The sequence below is a fragment of the Calypte anna genome, chromosome Z (genome assembly GCF_003957555.1).
Source record: "Calypte anna isolate BGI_N300 chromosome Z, bCalAnn1_v1.p, whole genome shotgun sequence".
In the NCBI taxonomy this organism is placed as follows: Eukaryota; Metazoa; Chordata; class Aves; order Apodiformes; family Trochilidae; genus Calypte; species Calypte anna.
The window spans coordinates 45,914,852-45,938,180 of record NC_044274.1 but is presented as its reverse complement, the minus strand read 5'-3'; the positions used below and the strand labels follow the sequence as shown (position 1 = coordinate 45,938,180).

Here is a 23,329-nt window from a genome sequence, read left to right as displayed (position 1 = left end):
TTTCGTAACTGATTAAATAATTCTAACATTTTTGAACTAAATCCATTCTTCCTGATGACTGTTGAATGTTTGATGAATACATGCCTACCCGTGAGATTAGGTTTACAAATGCCTCATATCACACATACAAAACTTTGTAGCCTATACACTTATTTAAACAGTTAATATGGTCAAATAACATAAATAACAGATACAGAATTTCTGATAAATAGGATCTTATTCTTTTTCTAAGAAAGATGCATAAACTAGCCAGACATAATTTGCATGCATGCTTACTGTTATTAAAGGAATGTTTCAAACATAAGCATGCAAAAACAATTTACGTTAGTAATTATTTACATGCTTAGTAACAGTTGGACATGTAAACTATGCCTTTATATTTCCAAGTACCTGAAAGTCAATTCTGTAGCTAGTAGTGTGTTGTGCACTAAGGCAGATTCTTACATCTTTGAATTTGCTTTATCAAACAATATAGGCAGGGCTAGTTAACAAAAAATGTTCAAAAAGTGACGTATAAAAATGTAGAAGTGAATCTGCTCGTAGCTGTGAAAAAAAATAAGCTACTGGATGACCTTAGGGAATTTTTACTTATGTTGTAAGTATAATTCTGTTTAGACTGGTTTTTTTGTTGTTGTTTTTTTAAATATTTTAATAGGATGTTGGTGGAAAAGAGAGGGCTTTTTGCCTTGAGTTTTGTCAATGAAGTGTTTTTATTGAATGATTCCTAAAACATGGTAGCTATGGTTCACTTATAATATGAACACTCTGTCTTGTCTTTTTATAGTGAAAACTTTTGTGTCTGACACCTGTTTTAAAATGGATTGTATTTTCTTTCAGATCATCCTCAACAAAATGCTTTGTCTTTGTGTGCATGTCTTTCTCTGGACTAGTTTAGTTTCTCTTTATTGGTTACTTGGGAAAAAACTTAGAATGAATTCATTCTTTCTCAGATGTTAGAGTGGGTGAAAATTTGCAGGAAAAGGTAAAAAGAAAAATGTGTGTTGTGACACCTCCTGATTTACCTTGTGAGAATTGATGACCACCAAATATTTGCTCTGTTTTCTTCCTGCCTTCCTTCTTTTTCTCACTTACTGGAGCTTGCTCTGTGTAATTTTCTTATTTTGGGTTGTTGACTAGAGGTTTTAGACATTGATATTTTATATATTGAACACACAGAAATAATAAAATAATCTGCTCTTCCAGAATATGAATGCACTTATTTTAGATGCAGATGTGACAAACAGGGCCTATAGTTATTCAGACCTTTTAGATGTTATTTAATCACCTTATAGTAGAGCAGACACAGCAGGCTGCGTTTTTTTTTTTGTGTTTTGTTCAGCAGTGCTTTCAGTACAGGGGCCGAAGTGAACACCGTCTGGTAGTCAAGAGATGCCTCCCACAATTCTTTTTGGAAGAACAAGTGTTTCAAGACTTGTGCAGTTTAAAGCCTGAAGCTTTGGTTCTCTGCTGGTGAGGGGTGGCACTGAAAGTACTCATCAGTTCGTTTTCCACTAGAAGTGAAAAGAAAGGGATCTTCAGAGAAGATCTGATGGCTCAGTGTTAAGGTGGAGAGAGAATACTGTAATACTGAAAGTTGATTTTATGGACTAAAGTTTGCTCTTGCATTTTAACCAATTAACATGCTCTTTTTCTGGTGTATTTTTAATAAGAGTATTCTGTAGCTGTGTGAATGAGAGCCCTGCTTGTAATTTGATTAAACACAATTGCTAGTATTTGAGATTCTCTATTAAGTATCAAATAAATGAAACTTAGAAAATGTTTTCCAGTTCTGAGGATAATATATTGTGTGTTCTTGTGAGGGTGTGAAAGATTCTGCTTTGAAGGACAGTGTTTAACAGATAGCTCTTCCACCAAAAAATTGTATTTACTATCCTGGCAGCTTTAACAGTACAGTGGAAGTGTAGGCATTACAAAAACCAGGCTACTGTTTTGCTAGGGGTGAGCTAGAAATTGTAGCTTCCTGGTACTAATTTGGATAGTTATGAATCAATTGCTGTTTGGTGTACAGAGTGCCTGTCCTTCTCTTAGGATATAGCAGAAACAATACTATGGATTTTGCACTTACCAAACAATCATACAGAATAAAGCGTGTGGTCAGGCATGTAATACGGTACATTTCTGTTCTGTGGATGTAGGTGATCAGCTCTTCCCATATCTGGCCTTAGTTACTAATGTCAAAGCACAAAGTTACTCTTTTCTTTCTTTGTCTCTTTTCATTTTTTCCCTTTCCTTAGGCAGCCTGTTAGAAGTCTGCTGTAGCCTTTTGTCAGAATTTGATACTCCTGTTTATTGTAGATGTCAAAGTATCAAGTTTGCTATGTTTGTACAAGCTATGTGGTTTAAATATTACAGGATTTGTTTAAAAAAATACTTCCCTCATCATAACTGTTGAAGGGCTTTGCATCTTGGATTATGTAAGTACTGGTAGCATTGCTAAGATTTCATCTTGTTGTTAGTGTGCAAGCTTTTCTAACATTTTTCATTTCTAACTTTTTCAACATTTTGAATACACAGTCATGGAATCACAGAGTTGTCGTGGTTGGAAAGGACCTCTGAGATCACCGGGTCCAACCATTCACACACAGAACAGGAAAAAACCCAAAACTCTCAGCCACCAGAATGCCCTGAAGTGCCACATCTACATGTTTCTTAAATACCTGCAGGGATGGTGACTCAGCCACCTCCCTGGGCAGGCTATTTCAGTGCCTGACCACTCTTTAAGTAAAGAAATTCTTCCTAATACCTAACTTAAAACACTCCTGCTTCAACTTCAGACCACTACTGTTGGTCCTGTCACTATTCACTAGGCCAACACCCACCGGCCTACAGCCTCCTTTCCGGTAGTTGTAAGGGGCAGCGAGGTCTCCCCTCAGCCTTCTCGAAACTAAACATGCCCAGTCCCCTCAGCCACTCCCCCTATGACTTGTTCTCTAGGCCCCTCACCAGCTTGGTAGCTCTCCTGTGGCCATGTTTCAGCAGCTCAATGTCCTTCTGGTAGTGAGGGGCCCAGAACTGAACACAGTATCCAAGGTGCAGCCTCAACAGTGCTGAGGTCAGCATCACGATCTACTTCCCCCGTCTCCTGCTGGCCACACTGTTTCGGCTACAAGCCAGGATGCTGCTGGCCTTCTTGGCCACCTGGGCACACTGCTCACTGCTGCCTTATGTTGAGATGGCTTTGCCCCAGCACCCCCAGGTCTTTTTATGCTGAAGAGCTTTCCAGTCACTCCTCCACAAGCCTGTAGCATGGCTTGGGATTGTTGTGACCAAAATGCAGGACCTGGCACTTGTCCTTATTGAACCTCATACAGTTGGCCTTGGCCCATTTATCCAGCCTGTCCTTATCTGTATTAAGACAAAGCAGCATTGAAATTCTCCTGGTTGATGATCTGAAGGTGTCATGGCAAGGTCTGGCAATGCCTATAAATTTAAATAATTTTTCAAGCCAGCTATTGTCTCTTCAGCTGGCAACTTTGGACAAGCTAAATGTTTGTATTTTATCAAAATAATGTGAATTCGAGTGGAGTCTATCTTCCCATTTATTCCAGTTACCATTTGCTTTTCTAGATCATTGTGAACAACCTTGTGTCTATAACTTACTATTTACTAGTGTCCTGCACATTTTAATTGGATCTTGGTAGTTATGGTCTTATCTGCAAAAGAACCTCTGAGAGCATCTTAACTTTTTTATTGGACTAGACACTATTTTAGTGATTTGATAGTATATAAATGAATTTTTGAATGTGAGAAAAAAACAAATAAGGATTTGGTGGGAGAAAGTATCTAGGACTCTTGATTTCCATGAAGTCCTTGAGAAAACTGCATAGTGTGTTAGAAGTTAATAGGATTGTATTGAAACATACAGTTCTATTATATACATACGTTGTACTGTTTTTCCCAGTTGATTTGTAGCATAGCTTATTTTTTGTGGTGAATTTAAACCAACTAACTCAGTACTGTGCTTACTGTTTTAGATTGACATTTGTAGTGAACATTACCACATCTAATAAAATTCTGAAATGATTTTAAGAAGTCCCAACTGGTAGACCATAGCTGTAAAGGTCTTAAGTTATGATGAAAAGATACAATAAATATCCTTGTTGAACAGAAAGTATATGAACTTCTAATGACAGACTTATGGTCTGCCTCCTAAAAAACAGAGGTTATATAGTAGAGCCTGCTCAAGGAGTGTACTTACAAACAAGCTTATCGAAGAGCTGTTTTACCCAGTTAGTTGTTGTTAAGAAGCTGTTCTTTACTGAGGAAGGATAACACAAGAGCATGGTTTGGACAATTTATTTCCACCAAAAGTAACAGAGCTGACCAGACTCTGTGTCCATTGAGTAGGGAGCTGGACTCTACATCCATGGAAGCAGGTAGAAAAAAATTGTTCTGAAAGAAAGGATTTACATTTTTCATCCTGCAGTGAAGCTCAGCAAAATTCTGCCTGTCCAGTGCTATACACATCTTTATGATTAGTTGAAGTTTGTTAATTCTGCTTGTGATAAAGTTTCAGGTTCATCACAGTACAATGCAATTACATGCTCGAGCCTTGCCTTAATTCCAGATGTGAAAAAATAATCTAATAGGGTCCTTACTTTGGTATGTTTTGCAAACAGGATTTTAGGAATCTAGCAACCAGGCTGATATTTGTGATTGTGGAAGCTAGCATGGCTTAATAGCCATTTAGTTTGATTAAAACTACTGAAAATAACTAATGTCTTCATTGTGGCATAGTGTTAGGGTATCTTCAGTTAATTTGGTAATTACATGTTTGCTTGCTGTTTTGTTGTATTTAAAGCAGGTCAGGTATTAAAACCCAATACTTTTGTTATGACATGTCTTGGTTAAGAGGATTTTTTTCATAGTAATTATTGTAATTGATGTTATAATTAGTTTGTTGTGCCTGTTGCTTCAAATCAGTAATGTACTGAGTACTGTCTGTAATGATTCTGCAGCTTTTTTCTCTAAGGTTAATCCCTTGAATATGGCTTTTTCTTCTCTTCATACATTTCTTATGAAAAGGGGTAAGAAATCAGTTATCCTTCAGACTTAGACCCATTGACCTTAGACAAATTTAATTATAAAAGTTATGGAAGACAGAGCATGAGGTATGTAGAAACACATAAAGGCACTATGCTTGTTTATGTTATATGCCTACAGACAAAACCAGGATGAAAATGTTTACTAGATTTCTGTTTAAAAATTACTTTCCATACAAGCAGTATTATTTAATATATTTACAGAGAAACCAATTAAACTATTTGATAAATTAATTCATATAAATACTTTTTGAAATTTGTTATACATCTGTTATACAGTGGGATGTAGTGTAGGTAATATCTGGCACTATGCACATGTATGAATTGGCAGAATTAATACTAATTTTAGCTATAACTTTGGCTTTGTGTGTTTAGCTGTGCAGCTGAAATGGGTACGAATAGCTCGGAAGTGTGGAAGCTGGAAGGAACCTCTGTAGCTGTCTGGTCCAGTCTTCCCTCACAAAGCAGGCTTAGCTGAAATGGATTGCTTAGACAGTGCTGAAGTGGCTTTTGAGTATCTCCAAGGGTGGACACTCCACAGCCTCTCTGGCTCTCTGTTCCAATATCTGATCAGATCATGCTAAGTTTTTTACTATGTTTCTAAGGCCTTTTACTATGTTCTACTAAGGCCTAGTTTCATGTATTTTTGTTTGTGCCTCTTGCCAATTACACTTTCAGTGGGAGGGGTCTGTCTCTGTCTCTGTCTTAATATCCACACAGCATTATCTAGGCTGACCCATTGCAGGTCTCTCAGTCTCACTAGAGATGCTCTGGTCCCTTAATCATCTTTGTGGCCTTTCGCTGGACTCTCTTCCAAAAGAGATTTTTGTTTTGTAAAGGTGGGTAATGTGTGTATGTGTATTTGATGTATAGACTTAATATATCTAAAGGTAGGAGTGTGAAAGTTGATCTTGTACAGAAAAATCAAATACCCTGTTTAATTATATTTCCAGTGTCAATTTTCTGTCAGTGAAGCAGTGTAAGCAGTAAGTACTGTCTGCTGCAATTAAGTCTTCTCACTTGGTTCTAAATCCATAGTTTCATTTTCCTGGGACTGCTCATAGTAGCAAGATTATATGTGGAACTTAATGGCTGGGAATTAAAGAAGGGTATATTATTTATAAACGACATGTTTACTACTGAGGGAAGTTATTCTGCTTGTATGTTATGAGGTGTGTTTGCCTATATGGACTTGATATTTCAAAATATGCCCAAAATAAAGTGGTACAGACTTTCAGAATGGGAGATTTGTTGAAATCTAGTTAATTTCATTTCAAACGGGTGGAATGTAATGTAGGAAGGGAGTAAGATGTTACTGAACTTGGAAGTCTGGAAAAAATAATCTATGCGCTAGGAGTGGAGAGTGGTGTGCTGGGTAAAGTGGTGAGGCAAAATGGGAGGAAAAATAAGGATTTGAAAAGCAGGCTAAGGGTTAGAATACTAGCAAGAAAGTGAAACATGAAAAGACATAAAGGCATCTTCCACATGCACATTTTCTGTGCCATGATTCATACCAAGTTAGAAGGGCCACAAAGCTAAGGAAATTAGTGGCTAATATACTCAAATACAAGCAAAAGTTATGGTAACAGTATGTAGCATAAAAAGCATGGTTGCATACATTTTGAAGATGGAGGAAATGAGAAATACGTTAAATTGTGTTAATTTTCTTTTTTTTTTTTAAGCTGGACTGAAAGTAAACCACCATGGCTGGTGTCACCTCAGATAGTCCTCCAAACCCAAGCTGCAAAATCATGACTTTCAGGCCTACGATGGATGAATTCAGAGACTTCAACAAATATCTAGCATATATGGAATCACAAGGTGCTCATAGGGCTGGAGTTGCAAAGGTAAACACCTATACTATGTAAGGAAAACAGTTTCTAATACTTGATTTCTCAGTATTTGTGTTTTGCTGATTGCAAATCTGACCTTTTTAATTAACATCTTTTTTCTCCAAATGGTTTTCAATTAATAGGTACTGATCGGGTACTATTTTAAGAAAGAGCTTTGTGGTATCTCTGTTTTAACCACAGTAATGAATATATTGTTTTCTCTCTAACCACCAATTGTTTCCTTGTTTACAATAGCAAAAGAGAATAGCTTCATAATGCAGATTTAAACTAGTTTTTGGCAAATCAGAACAAAACCAGGGAGTTCATAGTATAAATTGGACAGTTATAATCTAGCAGATGTTGAACTGGCTGTGTATGGGTTGTGTATAACTTTCTTGGACCAAATAATCCTAGTCAAAAGGTGTATATATGAATATAGTGCAGCCCTGTTTCAATGGAAATAGTTTTCTTTTTAATGGTGATTGTGTTACCTTTTTGTTAATGGGAGTACACAGTTTTTGTATGAGGTACACTAACTACGATTGTGTTGCCCTTTGAACAGTGGTATATCCAGGATCTTATAGCAGGTGTTCTTCTACTAATGGAGAGTGATTATCAGAGATTAATTCTGATGTAATTTAGTGTTATATCATGTAAGTAGTTGTGCTGAATCTGTTTTACCATTTTTAAAACTAGCAGTAAACAGTGGATTTATAGAAATCCTAACTTAGTTATTGTAAGTAGTGAGTGGGAGTAGCTGTTCCCATCACTTTTTTTAAGCTAGTATTGCAAAGTCAAGATATATAAAAATTGTGAGAAGAGAAATAAAACTGTTGCGAGAGTTTGTGGAAGAAATGGACACGTGAGCAATCCTGACTATTTAGCTTTAGCTAGAGTGAGCTAAGGGCCTTGAGGCCCAGCTGCAAGTTTATTAAAAGATCAGCTACGGGCAAAAGATAAGGGAGTTGGCAGCAGAAAAGAAGAATAACAGGATGGGAAAGCATCACATAAGACAGCACATAAACAGTTGTATTTAACCAGCTAGATAGTGTGCCGTGGCATATGAAGAATGTGTTGAACCATTCAGCAGTATGCTTATATTAGGTTATCAGCCTGGCTGTGTATAAAAGGGCTACTGCTACTCTCAATAAACAGCAATGCTTTGATTATATTCATCTGTGTGTTGCCCACTGCATTCTTCCCGACATCAAACCTGGTGCTTTTGATTTCCCATTGCCTACTCCCTTGCCCCTGTTTCCTGTAAAAGAAAGCAATGCTGAACTCCTCACATTTTGAAAACCGTGTAGTTTAAGTGCCTTCTGATTTCTTGGGGTTGAGTGCATATTGGTCATATTTTCAAAACTGTCTCTGCAAACAAGAGTGGAAATGTGATAAATACACAACTGTGATAAGGCTGAGATGAATTTTCACATATTCAGCTATATTATGGAACCTATTTCTTTCTGTGTGCTTGAACTATTTCAGTACTCAAACAGTAAACTTAATGGATAATTCCTCATGGTGACATCTGTTGCTGAACAGATTAAAGCCATTAATATGTATGTGAGCAGGAAATTCTGGCTACATATAATTCTGTGAGTTATGTATAAGAATTTAACAGCAAAAAAAATGTACTTATTTTCATAGTATTTCCATGAATAGCATTATTTCTGCTGTTAGTATGTTCTTATCCTGAAGATCTAGTCAAAGAAATTGAAACTGCCTTATGACACTGAGATGATACAGATTTTCTTCTACTTAAATTTATTAATTTATAGTGTGCTTGTTTTTTTAGTATGTGGTCTAAGAAACAAAGGCAGGTATTAATAAAGTGTACTTCTGGCTTTCTTTGGCTATGTGACGAAGCTATAATATGAGGCAGGATTAGTGTGTAGTATGTTTGGGAAACAAAAAGTGAACAAGTTTTGTTTAAAAAGAAGAGTATTTATGATATGCTCTTTATCATGGCTACAACTGTCAGCATTTAGTCTTTTCATTGTTAGTATTCAAAACCACTCTCTTTTAAATTGGGAAATAAAAAAAAGCCAAAAGCCCAACTTACCTTATATTTAATAATTTTCCTTTTAAAACCATATATATGCCACCTGTTTGACAAGTCTCAGGAGATATGTCATGACACTAATTCTTAAACAGCCTATGCCAACTTCTTTCCTTGCTTCTGAAACAGCCACAAAAAAATGGGTTTTCAGTTACTTTGTTTTTTTTGTTTGTTTAGTGCTGTTTCTTTTCTGTCAGGGATTGAAGCAGCTGGCAATACTGGTCCGTGGCTTCCTGATACATGGTGCTAAGTGCTCCTGTGAGGCTGCTGGTATACTTTATCGTAACTGTGGGACTGAAATGTCATATGAGGCCAGTATATTTGTAATTTGTATGTGTGACCTTTAGGTTATCTGGAAAAGGAGACTTGTCTTGGCATTCGTGGTTGCAAAATCTCAGCCCATTGAAAGGATGAGGAGATACTGAATTTCCTTTATTGGAAATTTTTGAATTTTTTTTAGACATGTACATGGCTTCAGTCGTCATTCTGTTTGGATTGTTCATTCTTTGTTCTGGCTCCTTCCCTGCCATCCACCAATTAAACCTCCATGTACAGCTAGTGTGGAAAGAAGTTTAGACCCATTGAGGATCTCTTTGAGGAGGGTAACATACACAGAAACGTTAGGAAAGAATGTGAAAGAAAGCAACTTGAAATAGTTTTGCTGTTAGTGTACAAGTTAAAATTTCTGTGATACGGCTTTCATCTTCATATGCTTAATCCTGTTGCTGCTTGACTCTGTTTCACTCTGCCTCTAGTGAACTCTTTAAAGATAGATTTTTGTGAAGATTCTGAATAGACATAATCTTCTGCAGTAACCTATCATGAGATTAATTCTTGCATATATGAAATGTGGGATTTCAATATTCACTTGTTACTGAAAGGCAAGATTTACATAATATCAATAAAATATAACAGTGCCATTTTAAAAACATCAGAATTTAACATAAGTACATAATATTTGGTCTCATCTGAACTTTCTAATGGGCCAACATACTCCTATCTTTTTAGATTAGACATATGAATACATTACACTGTCTGCTGAAAAATACTAAATGCAACAGTGATGTTTACCAGACGTTTCAGTACTTTAACAGGATGGATGCAGATGTATACTGCATTTGATGTACTTTAACACTGATTTGTTAAAAATTGGTCTCTGAAATGGTGATCATGGAAAGACTGTGGTCGTCTTCACTGTGGAATATTGCTTCAAAGTATTGATTAGAATCCTGTAAGTTGGAAATGAGCAGGGAGTCCATTTTAGTAATTTAAATGACAGTGGAAGTACTTGAGAGATATAACAGTTTTCAGTATTAGTATGAGAAGTGGGTAGCAGTAGTGCATTTTAGATGCGTACTCCTAGTTACAACTTTTTAACCTGTGTTAAATTTTAATTTTTCAAGCAACATGTTGATTGGAAAAAAAGAAAGTAATTAAAAAAAAGTAATTAAATACAAATTGAAAACACCTTCTATCCTGATGACAACATAAGCTGCTTCCTTAAGGAGCAGTCTTTCAGTGTTACTGCGATTTTGAAACTCTAGATATTTATTTTGTATTTTTGTCTGGGCTAGATAGTTTTTTTCCAAAGAAGGGAATGATATTGGGTGTATAATATTCATTAACATCATCTCTCAATGAGATGATTATTTAATCTCATTATCAGGTAGTATGGATGGAAAAAATTGGCTACAGATTTTTGTTCTCTCAAACATGCATACATGCAATTAACAGAAACTGTAAATTAGTGGAGTCTTAATAATGCCAAGATTTGATTTATAGAGATTGATCCTTCTCTTATAGCACTTGGAGTTCCATACTCTGAGCATATGGACAAAATTTGACCATGTAGTCAGGGATTTCTGATATTCTGCATCTATGACTTGGCTTTTTTGAAGTTACTATCCTTATTGCTTATATGATTGAAAATGTGTCTCTCCATTTTTTTGGCCATTCTTGAGTAGATATGGGAAGTCGGATGCACCTCTGTGAGTAATATAATCAAGAAAGGGAAAACAAAACTGCAAAAAAATATAAGAAAAGAATCTGCAGAGCAGAGTAAAGGGTGAAGTGAGAGAGCAATGCCAGAGAAAACACACCACAGTCAGTGAAGAAGGAGGGGGAAAGGTGAGATGTTCTGCTGAGATTGCACCTCTGTGAGAGGCACTCATGTTGGAGGGGTTCCTGAAGGACTCTCTCAGGAGAGGGACCCCGAGCTGGAGCAGAGGGAGAGTGTGAGGAGAACTCACCCTGAGGAGGAAGGAGCAGCAGAAACACTGTGTGGGGAACTGACAGACAGACAGACACACACACACATATGTAAGAAAACAGTTTTAAAAACCAGTCTTATCAAATCAGTAATTCATATTGTAAAAACTTAAGGGACGTTTTCCGAGTTTTGGAAATTTGTCTTAAAATATTTTTTTTCCTGTTTTGATAGTATTATAAAATGAACTTAGAGAGGAACTTGCTGGTATTAAAGTCTAGGATGTACAGACTTAAGTATCCCTGCAAAGATAATAACCACTACCAGAGGAGCTATATGCATTTGCAGAAACTAATTTGACCTCTAAGCTGAGACTGTAGATTTACCCAGTACTTTGGGTTAAATGCAAAAGTGTAAGGGCATAAAATCCTCATACCTTTGCACCATCTGTGTGATAAAATGACCGTAAGGCCTGCATATGTTGTGGGAGTGCAGGGAATAAAGTGTTTTTTAAATGAGGAGAGTTCCTAATACAATGCTTGAAATAAATTATTAAGGTTCTAGACAAACGACATTAAACCATTTCTGAAGCAGATAATATACTGTGACATCCTTCAACCAAATGGGCTAAGAAATTTCCATTACGTTGGAATGAGCTTCAGGCATAGATGAGGTATTTTAGTGTTACTGTTACAGAGGATTCTATTCTTAAAAAAGGACAAAATAACACTAGACAGTGTTAATATGCTTAGGATGTTTGAGATATATATATATATGTGTGTTATCTAGCTGTATGTATTAGTTTAGATATATGTATTAATATAGATACATATAAATACATGCATATCTATCTATACATCTATGTATATGTATATAGATGTATGTATTTATATTAGAGAGTATTGCCTCAGGACTCACTGAACAGCTTGGATGATGAGTATTGTCTAGGTTGCTTCCATGGAGTAAACCTAAATTTTCAGTCTTTGAAGAGTTTATTTTTACTAAAGAGGAGGATGAAGGCTTCAGTGAAACAGGTCAGTGGTATGAAGGAGACCTATTCTTTATTTCCAGCTCCTATATTGACTAGCTGTATGTTGCTTTGGAGACATTATTTTAACATCTCAAGCCCTTGTCCTGTATGTCATACAAAATTCAGATTCTTTGGGGCAGAGACCCTATTTTTATTTTCTTAGAAAATGTTTCTTAATACATCAGACTCTACAGAACTCTACACTTCTCTAAAAGTACTCAGTTGAAAGGGGATATTTTGAACCTGTATTTACAAAATTGCTTAAAACATGCTGACCTTCAATTGAATGGGATAATGCAGATTTTGCTTTTCAGTATTCATATATTTGAGCCATATCTACAAGTTCATGCTTAATAAAATAATGAAAATGTATATCTCTATGCACATATTTGGTTCTGATGTATGTATTCTGAATGCGTGACTTCTCTGCTTCCAAACCAAGATTTTGTATGTTGTTAGTGTGCATGTAATTTAAGATCTGTGTAAAAGAAATAAGTAGGAATCACAAGATGACTCAATTATTTTTTTCTGTGAAAACAAACAACACACATGCTAAGTAGTCCCTGTACAACTACATTCTAATGGAAACTCAGAAGGAAAAGTGAGAGTTGCATCTATGTAAAAAATGGATAAAAATACCTGTTTATAGTTAAAAGAAAAACAGTAGGTATGGAAGTAAATTATTATCTGGTAGTTTTTCTTCAGCTTGATGCTTCTTTTTGGGCCCGTTAGCGTGAATGGTCTTGATCAGATTTCTTTGAGGGATGGACTACTTGAGCATATTAGCATTACCATTTGCCCATTTGTGATTGTTTTCCAAAGGCAACACATGATTTGTTTACTTTCTTGAAGCTATGTAATAGCATGATCTCTAATGAACAGTATTGTATGAAATACTAGAATGCTTGTTAGAGGAACAGCCTAGCTAGTCTTGTGTAAAGGCTGCCTCTAAGATGTGAATTAATTTTTCAATTCTTGCAATTTGTACATGGCAGATATATGCTTATGAAAGTCATCCTGCTTTGTTGTGTGTTACTTATTTGTATTCTTATTTGTATTGTACTTTGTGGTATGTACTTTAAAATGTTTCCAAGCCACTGCTTGTATAATTTTCATTTAAGTGCCACAGAAAAGAATGAATATGAGTGGATCAAAGAACATATCACTGAAAAAGTTAAAGCAAAAACATATATTAAAAAGCTCTGATGCTGTGTTTTAAAACTGTTGCCATTTCAGATGTAGGCACTTTTCTTTTTTCAGATGGAAATCTGTATTCAAGGAATGTTCAAAATTCACAGCCTTTTAATGAACACTGTTATGACTACTGGCTGCTTTGAAATGTCTAATGACTTTATTGCTAACACTTTATAATCTCCTGAGGAGTTTTCATAGGTTTTGGGCAATTCTGTGGTATTTGAAATAAAAATGTTAACTCTACAATTGGTTAATCTGCACATAGCTTTAATTATGAGATTTACATTATGGTAACGGAAAGACTACTATATTTGAATTAGTGCAAACTTTTACTGTAATAGAGTTGTACCCTGCAGTGTTAAGGGGAGTAAGTGAAACAGACTTCCCAAACTGGAAGCTCTTTTTAAAATGGGTGGGTTTTTTTCATTTTCCAGTCATAATGTAAGCTATTCAGACTGTCTACACCAAATAAATGGGGAGTGTCAATCTTTTGTTTCAACCCTTTTTTTTTTTTTTTTTAAATTGAGGATAACAATTCTATGTCACGGCCTATATAGTTTTTTGTGAACTGGTATTGCAACTGTTTATGTCCTGTTTTTTATTTCTGAATTGAAAGGTTATCCCACCAAAGGAGTGGAAGCCAAGAAAACATTATGATGATATAGAAGATTTGGTGATTCCTGCTCCAATTCAGCAAATGGTCACTGGTCAGTCGGGGCTCTTCACACAGTACAACATTCAGAAAAAGCCAATGACAGTGAAGGAGTTCAAGCAGCTGGCCAACAGTGGCAAGTATGTATGTGGTTAGAAAGACAAGTATTTATTTGTTTACATGTTACTGTTTCTTTGAATTGTGTTAGGCAGCTGGTATTTTTTTTTTTCATTTATTCAGCAGCGTAAGTCTCCACACTTGCCTAAATGGCAGGATACCACAGTATGAGTCTTTTTTGTATTTCTGTTGTTTAAAGCATCTGACAGCAAGAAAACATCTGAAAACCCTGAGAGACAGTGCTTCCTGTGTACCTTGTTTTCCTTTCTGTTCTAACAAATACTTGTATTGAAAATAATGAAGATGATGCAAACTTGTATCTGAGCTTTATTTTGAGTAGACCATTAATATGGTTAATATTTAATTTTTTTTTTGGCCTAGATACTGGAATGGCCTATCAAAGTAATTCTGAAAAAAAAAACCCAAATCAGCGTATTTTTTAATGGACCCAGAATTTTTTTCATTCATCTAAGAGAACTAACTGCAGGTAGCACTGACTTCTGGTTTCTGCAAGATTGATATTAGGGGAGGGAAAAAAAACTGTTACAGTTATACTAAAACTTTTCAAATTGGTGAGCATTCCAAGAAGAGGGAAATGATAGAAGGAATTCTTCCCCATTCCTTTTGGTCACATAAAAGAGTAAATTCTATTTCAGTATTTCCTCAAAACTGACTGGAAATAGTTTCTGGAAGGTGAGTCAAAAGATCCTAGAGAGAAAAGTTATTTGAAGTTAATGAAGGAAGCTAACACTGCCCTAGTTTGAAGGAAAGTTTCTCTTTTAAGCTAGTGTAAGAAGTTAAAAAGGTAGGAAGAGATGCTGTTATCAAGATCTGAAAAAAACTAGGATATGAAAAGCTTTTAAACAGGCTTCTCAGCAAACATATCCATAGTCTCTATGCCTTTGTAGAACTACATGCCAAACTGATTTCCTTTCTGAAATTAAAATATGTTTCTGCCCACAAATTACTTGTGAAAAAATTTGGTTATTGTGCTTACAATTTTATGCCTTTGAGTGGGAATGGGAACTTATTTTGTAGATCTTAAAGTTACTTGTTCAGTAACTGTTAAAGAGGAGAATAAAATATAAAGCCTGTATGGTGTCTGAGGAAATCTTCCATGATGCCTGTTCTTATATGTTTATATTTGATGAACCCATGATAAAATGAGAAACACTAATTTTTAAAAATAGTTTCATAATGTATAAATACTGTGAAGTTTTTAATATGTATCATGATGTTAGTGAAGTTTATTATATTCTTTGTCTTTGATGGTGTTTTGGAATTTTTTCTGATTTCTGTAGTCAGGATTTTACTGAAATCAGTTTACAGCTTTGTTCCACAGGTGAAGTTAAGAGCAGCTGGGAGGCCTTCTCTATTACTAGCTGTAGGTCTTTCTAAATAGTCATTACTGCTCTTGAGAAAATGTATAATAAAGTCTCGTATAACAGTCTTAATGCAGTCTATAGTTCTTAAACTATTAAGCAGAAGCTAAGTGTCTCTCTTCTCCCATAAAAACAATTTTGTTCCCTAATGAAGATGGCTTCTCCATTTAAAGACTTTTCTTGAGTCTTGTGGTGTTATCCATTTCCTTCAGGAAAGAGAGAAGGGCCATGAACATCTAAATTAAATCACAGCTGCCTTTAAAAAGGATTGTGTGTGCTCAGTTCAATGCATTGCAGCTCTCATTTGTTTAGCCATTCACAATTCACCATTGAACCAAGCTGCTTCTCCACTATGACCTCTTGGCAATGTGGGCATACATGCATCCTGTAATCAAGATCCTTGCATGATGGTAACTGAGACTGTGTGCATATTACTCAGTGTCAAGCTAAAATACAGTCTGATTTCTTCAGCTGTGTAATGAGAAATAGTTGAAACCACACCGTTGTTGAAAATGTTTTGGTTAAGATGTGTTTTGCTGTCTTGTTTGTCTGTTTTATGTCCTCACATAATCTAAGTTTATCTGGACTACTTAACTCTTGTATGTTTACATTTTCTTTCCAGTAGTTCAGATATAGGAAGTTTGCAGTGCTAATGTGAAATGTAACTTCTCAGAGTTGCAGTAATGGGGAAGCAACTTCTCTTTTCTAAAGACCTAAGTACAGAGCAGAGACCTCACAAACAATCTTGAGGCAAAAGCTATTGGTAGATGTTTTCTGTGGTAGCATGCTTGTGTTGTGATTGTGCAAGAGTATTTTACACGAGGTTTGAGTAATCTTCCGAATGTATATACCTAAGTGGGTTTACGTATGAAACACCTTTCCTCAGCAACTATTTCTGGGGAAGGAAGAAGAGAAGGAAGTATCTTTTTTGTCTGGCAGGGCTGTTACTTGGAAGAATTACTATATTTGAGTTGTCTTGAGACAGGCTTGTTAAGGACCTACATCTGTGTCTTTGCAGAGCTGGTAGTCAGGCTGGAGAATAACAAGTACTTGTCACTTAATTGGCTTTTCTGTTTGTGTCTTTTTTTATGGAAGAGAAATGAAAGGGAGGGCCTCAGCCTGAGGACAGTCAGTAGGTATGCTATTTATCTGCTGGAGACTGAAGAAAATAATGTATTGGTAGGTGTATGGCTTCAGCCATACTGTAGCTGTTAGGTAGAAAGTTACATGCTATGGTGAATCATGAAACTAACAGTTCAGGACAAGTAATAATTCTTCTGTTTCAGTGAATTCTCTTAGAATTCAGTTTACAGGATGAGAAGCACAGTCCATTTTGAAGGTGGTTGTTGGCAGACTATGCTGAACCTTTGCCTACCTCTTCCTCTGCAGATACTGCACCCCAAGATACGTAGATTATGAAGATTTGGAGCGTAAATACTGGAAGAACTTGACTTTTGTGGCACCAATTTATGGAGCAGATATCAATGGGAGCATTTATGATGAAGTATGCATAGCTTTTTATGAAGTTTCTCTCTTCCAGCCCTCTTTTAAAGGGTACTGTACTTAAAGGATACATTCTTTCTTTGTGACTGAGAATCTGTCTCTTGAAATCTTTGTATTGCTCACTTTAAAGACTCCAAGCAAGGTTGAAATTAATTCTACATCTGCAAGAATGACAGTTCTGTCCTTAGACTGTAGGATACTGCTGTTCTTCCTGATTTTAAGACTCTTCCCTTCTTTCACTTTGAACTGTCCATCACATTGAGATTCTTTCCTGTTTATATATTTGTTTATTAACATATCAGTGTGTGTGTTCTCTGTGTAACTGGAAATTTAGTGATATTTTAAATTAACTTTTATTTGAACATTAAAAGATGAAATTCTTTATTTCTTTCTCTTTCACTGAGGAAGACCGGTAGCTGTATGTTACAAATCTTGAAATGCCTGCAGTTTCATGGAAATGTGCTTACAATTACTGTGTATCTCTGAATTAAAATACATGAAATGGAAACTTCTAAGGAAATTAATTTTGCTGGTTACTTGCCAAGATATCCATGGATAAAAAGGACTCTTTGAGACAGATCTCACTAGGAAAAGAATTGCAGAATATCCATTGATACCAATGAGGCTGTGTAAGTCGTAGGAACCTAGATATTGAAATGATTATTTTAGTAATGAGTCTAACAGAAGAAATGTTAGCATTACAAAACAGATGTGAGGATTTAAAAAATAGGGCAAACTTTTCTGCAAAAACATGTGTTTTGTGTAGAATTCTTGAGTTAGTTCATGTTCTGTGTAACTGGCTCCCCAATCAATCAGTCAAAAAATCCCCACAAGATCTAGTAGTTCCTTGTGGCAAGTGGTCTGAGGTTGTGCTAATGTTTAATATTTCATCACAGAAGATAAATAACTTGAAGACTCTATTGAAAGATAAATATGGTCATGCAAGATGCAATTCAATTTTTGCACTAGGTTGTGTGATCTTTTAAACATAGGTAAACATAGGTGTTGAATAGAGAAGGTGGCAAGACCAAATTATCTTGTTTTTCCAAATACTCGAATAGAAAATATTTGGATAACAATCGAAGAATCTGATTTTGGGGTCATTTGGTGAAGAGACATTTTAGGTAGCTGTTTAGATAGCGCCAAGGGGCTCGGGAAAGCAGTGTTTCTTTTGGGGAATAGAAGGTTGGCCTTTTTTTTTTTTTTCTTCCCATTAATGTTAGCAGATAATGCCTTCTGATGTGGCTTTTTACAAATGGTAAAAATGGTTTTCTTTGGTCTTCAGTATGTAAGAAAGAAAATGGACTAATGCTCAACGTGAAGTGCTGACTGGTCAAAGAGAAGATCAGAGATCTTCTGATGGAATTGCTCTGTCGTTGTATTGAGAGGATGCAGAAGGATAGGGGTGATTGTGGGGGTCAAAATGATCAAGTTTGAAGTGCAGCATTCAGCAATCCCTAACTCGCATGTTAGGTGTATCGGAAGAGGAGACAAAGAACCCATGGAAGCTTAGAAGGAGTGCGAGTGGGAAGTAAAGGAGCAGGAAAGACAACAGAAATAGGTAGAATTAAAAAAACCTCAAAAAACAGCAAAACCGAAATTATCTTAATTGCTGTCATTAAATGGGCATTATTTTAAAATAAATCCAGAACAAAGGAAAACAGTTGAAGAAACAGATGCTGAGGAAAGAGTGCGAACAGATAGAACAGTTAATGTGACAGCCATGTCATGATGTAAAGCCCAGTGGGGTTTAGAGGAAAATAAAAATAAACCCCTGGTATCAAGCTGTTGGTGACAGAGTAACGGGTGCTACTGATCAGAATATTCTCTTAAAAATATTTTTGCGTTGTTAATTTTTGGCCAGCAGATGGTGGACTTGCACTACCAATATTTTTCCTGTTTTGTACTTGAAGATCATGGTAAGAAATAATCTTTTGGATTCTGTTTGCAATTAGAGATTATTCTGAAGCCTTGATTCAGTTTGGTTCAGGATTGTCATTATTTGGGGAAATTAGGTGAATACATGTAGCTGAAGTTTCGGGCAACATGCAGCAGAAAGAGGATGGCAGAACTAATTTGTCATAGCAGCCTGTTTGGGTTAGAAAACCCAAATGGTTACTTTTTCAACAAATACAATTTATAGAAAATACTGTGTTATAGATGTTATGTGTATATAGGTAAATTTCAAGCAGAATTTCAAGTAAATAAGCATAAGAAACCTAATGCAGGTGTGATGTGTACATATACTTGGGCCATCAAAATGAGCGTGAAATGCTGCTGTGCTGTGAGTTCTTACTCTTTTGTTTACATATTTACTAGTTAGACTTCCTTTTCCACAGGGTAATGTTGAGTTTTACATTGAGACATCTCTGTCCGAAGTATGCTGTGGAAACTTTGTACTATTTAGATTCTTCAAGAAACAGCATATTGTTTTTTATGGAATCTAGCACCTTGCTGGAATTGTGCCAGAGAGACTGCAGTATTGTTTGCTGTTCTTAAGTAAGTGAATGACAGACTCTGAGGGGTTTGTAAGGCAGGAGGAAGTTATAAAACCTGTGTTACATGTAACAACAAAAAACCCAAACAAAACCAGGAACAAAGGTATAAATGCATGCTTCTAAATTTAACAACTACTGTAGATTATTCAAAGTTTACTCTTGTGCTATTTGGATTATTCCAGAACCTCTGTTTTGGATCTATATTATTCGTGTTTATTTGAGAATTCTAACACAGGTCAGTTCTTAGGACTAATGGGATAACTTACGAGAGTCAGTGTTCTGTTCCAGGGCTTTATAAAAAGTGAATTTAAGATAATTGAATATATGCTTGAAATATTAGTCTATGCTGTATGCATTTTAATTGCTGTTACATTCAATTATAGTGCTTTATAGAAGAGTGATAATATAGGTGGCTCAAGAAAAATCATTGCACCAAAGAAGAAATTTTAAGGATTATTGTTTCTGTCAAGACTATGAACATGATTATACATACGTTCATGATTCTGTCTTTTTGTTGCTGTAAGGTAATCCGAACTTTAGTGAAAATTTATATTTCTGGATGAGTTTATAATGTCAGTAATAAATTACTAGTCTCATTAGCTGCAGTTGTTAAACTGATTCATGGATTGATTAGAAACATTTAACAGTTGTGGTTGTTTAGGAAGTTTACTTGAGAAGTGCTTATTTTTTATGATATGTTTATTATGTTATTTCAAGAAAGCTTTCCTTCTTATGAGTTGGCATCAATGTCGTGCCAACCTGAGCTTTCTTAGACTGTGAATGATTAACCTGTGAAGCAGTTGCCAAAAGTTTCTCTTCCTGCCAGGAAGCCCAAGGAAACAGTCTGATATCATAACTTTTACAATTTTATTAACTTTTTATTAGCACTTGGTCCTGTGACTAAATTGAAGAGTGCAGTTTGCCTACTTCTTCTGTACATCCCTGTTCTTGTAAGCTACTTTTACACCTTCCACTTCCATGTCATTTTTGACTTGATTAAATTGAACCAATTAAAGTCACTAAGGCCACAAATTGTTTCCTTGTTGCATGGCTTACAAAGGGCCTTATACAACTTCTTCTGTTTCCTGGGATTTGCTTTTTTTAAAAAAAATCATTTGAAATTATACTTGTATGGACTAACGGGTAAGACATATAAAACCCCTAACCAGACTGATCTAGCAACTGAAGGGAAGAAGTCTTGCTTTCAGTAAAAATTCCAAAGAAAAGTGACTGATAATGGGTTGTAAACGACATCTGACTTTAGTGATGTCAATACTATATGCTCTTAAGTAGAGAAAAGCCAAGGTATGGAAAAATCTCTTACAAATACTGTCTTGGCTCTCTCTCACTCCTGTTTTTCAGTTTCTGTCTAGAAGTCATCTCTGTACTTCCATTTTCTCATTCGATTACTCCTGATAAGGAAATTCCTAATGCCTTTCTTCTTACATATGTAAGCATTGGGGAGTGTATATATATAAAATACAATGTATGATACAAATAATAATACAAAAGTGATAGATTCAGTGTAGTTTATAGGCTACCGATTGGTTAATTTTTGCTAAACTGTAGATGCATCTCTAATGTAACTCTAGCAATAGATGTACATGTTTCCTGCTCTATCCCTTGACCATAGAACAAGCTAAGGTGTTTTCAAAGTATCACTTTGGCATTATATACAGAGATTGAATTTGCCTAATTAATTTGAAATGAATTGGGAATGTCATCTGAGTTACAGCTTAACAAGATGCAAGTTAGCAATAGGCATATGGAACCCAAGAGTCTCTGGAGAGCATCAGTATCAAATTACTGACCAATTCTGTCTTCTGGATCTCATACTCTAGAACAAGGAAAGTCTTGCAGATACGAAGATTAAAGGGAGCCTTGGTTGTAGTGACCATGAGATGGTAGAGTTCAGGATCTTGAGAGGATGTGTCAAGACAAAGCAGATCCACAGCCCTGGCTTTCAGGAGAGTAAGGAGAGTAGACCTTGGCCATTTCAGTGATCTGCTTGGAAGAGTTAGAGTCCTGTGGGATAAAGCACTGGAGGAAAGAGGGGCACAAAAAAGCTTGTGGGTGGTTACCTGTTCTAAGCTCAAATGTGGTCCATCCTAATAAGCAGGAAGTCAGGCAAAAAATGCCATGGGACTGCACGGATGAGGAAGTAGCTTCTCATGAAACCCAAGCATAATCAAGAAGTACACAGGAAGTGGAAAGAATAATGTGTAACCTGGGAAGAATATGGACATGCTGTCCAAGTGTGCAAAACGTCAGAGCCTACCAAGAACTGAATCTGACAGATGTCAAGGACAAAAAGAACAGCTTCTCTGTCTGTTCCCTAGGGATTAATACTGACTCCAGTACTGTTTAATGTCTTTGGTAATGATTTGGATGTCGGGGTAGAGCACCAAACTGGGAGGACTGGCTGATACACCAGGGTGTTGTGCTGCTGTCTAGAGCTGACCCAGACCTTGGCGGGTCAGAGAAAGAAACTGTCAGAAACTTCATGAATCTTAAACAAGGGCAAGTGCAGGTGATGCATGGGGTATGTAAAGCTGCTTTCCAGAAGAAATCCTTTGATGATTCTGGGGTCTTTTGAACGTGAGCCAGCAATCAATCCAGCTACTGGATAGAGTCCAGCAAAGAGCCCAGTAGGATGTTGATGAGACTGAGCATCTCTCTTATAATGGAAGGCTGAGAGCTGTGATGGTTCAGCCTAGAGAGAAGTAGACACAAGGGGCATTATTGATGTATATAAATACCTGCAGGGAGAGTGCGAAGAGGATGAAGCCAGGCTTTCCTCAGGAGTGCCCACTGGCAGGATGAAATGCCATGGTCAGAAACTGAAACACAGGACCTTCCTCCTGAACATGAGAAAACACATTTTCACTTTGAGGGTTTTTTATCCTTTATGAGATAGTCCTACAGACTGACTTTTACTAACTAGCCCAAGTATATATCTAGTGTGCCATGGCAAGGTTTTGGTAATGGGGGGGTGCTACAGAGGTGGATTCTGTGAGGAACTGCTAGAGGCTTCCCCTATGTCTGAAACAGCCAAGGTCAGCTGGTCTCAAGTGTCTTTGGCACTGCTTCTCACATTATTCTCATGAGAAATTGGCTTCTCAAAGCTTGGACAGATGTATGTCCTGTCCCTGAATGGGGGTTAGACTTGATGATCTTTTTAGCTCCTTTCCAACCCCTAAGTTTCCGTAGTTATGCATGCTTCCTTAGCCTAACAGCTGGCTGGATGGCCATGCCTAAATTCTTGTAAATGAAGGTGGTTGTTGACAAGTGGTGTTTCCAGGGCTCAGTGTTTAATAGTTTTTTTTATCAATGATCTGGATGAGGGGATTGCGTGCACCCTCAGTAAATTTGTGGGTGACACTGAATTAGGCAGGAAGCCCAACTTGCAGGAGGTTCAACAAGGTTCATTGTCTGGTCCTGGTCTTGGGTCACAAGAACCCCATGCAACCCTACAGGTTGTGGAAGAGTGTCTGGAAAGGTGCTCAGCAGAAAAGGGCCTTTTGGGGAGATTTGGTTGGCACCTGACTTAATATGATCCCAGAGTTTGCCCAGGTGGCCAAGATGGACAACAGCATCTTGGTTTGTATCAGAAATAGTGTGGCCAGCAGGACTCAGAAGTGACCATGCCCCTGTAGTTGGCATTGGTGAGGCCACACCTTGAGTACTAAGTTCAGTTTTGTGCCCCTCACCACAAGATGGACATTGGGATGCTGGAGCATGTCCAAATGACAGCAACAATGTTGGTGAAGGGTCTGGAGAACAAGACCTGTGC

At 36.6% G+C, this 23,329-nt stretch overlaps 1 protein-coding gene across 2 annotated transcripts in view; it reads left to right on the top strand.

Moving 5' to 3' along the window:
* LOC115599882 (lysine-specific demethylase 4C-like) overlaps window positions 1-23,329 on the top strand; it is a 34,222-nt gene that overhangs the window by 6,492 nt on the left and 4,401 nt on the right. For both annotated transcript variants that reach the window (XM_030467064.1, XM_030467065.1), the window contains exons 2-4: window positions 6,746-6,910; window positions 14,001-14,176; window positions 16,925-17,039. In XM_030467064.1, the coding sequence (XP_030322924.1) occupies window positions 6,767-6,910; window positions 14,001-14,176; window positions 16,925-17,039 (435 nt within the window). In that variant the 5' untranslated portion in view covers window positions 6,746-6,766. The remainder of the gene's footprint in view (window positions 1-6,745; window positions 6,911-14,000; window positions 14,177-16,924; window positions 17,040-23,329) is intronic.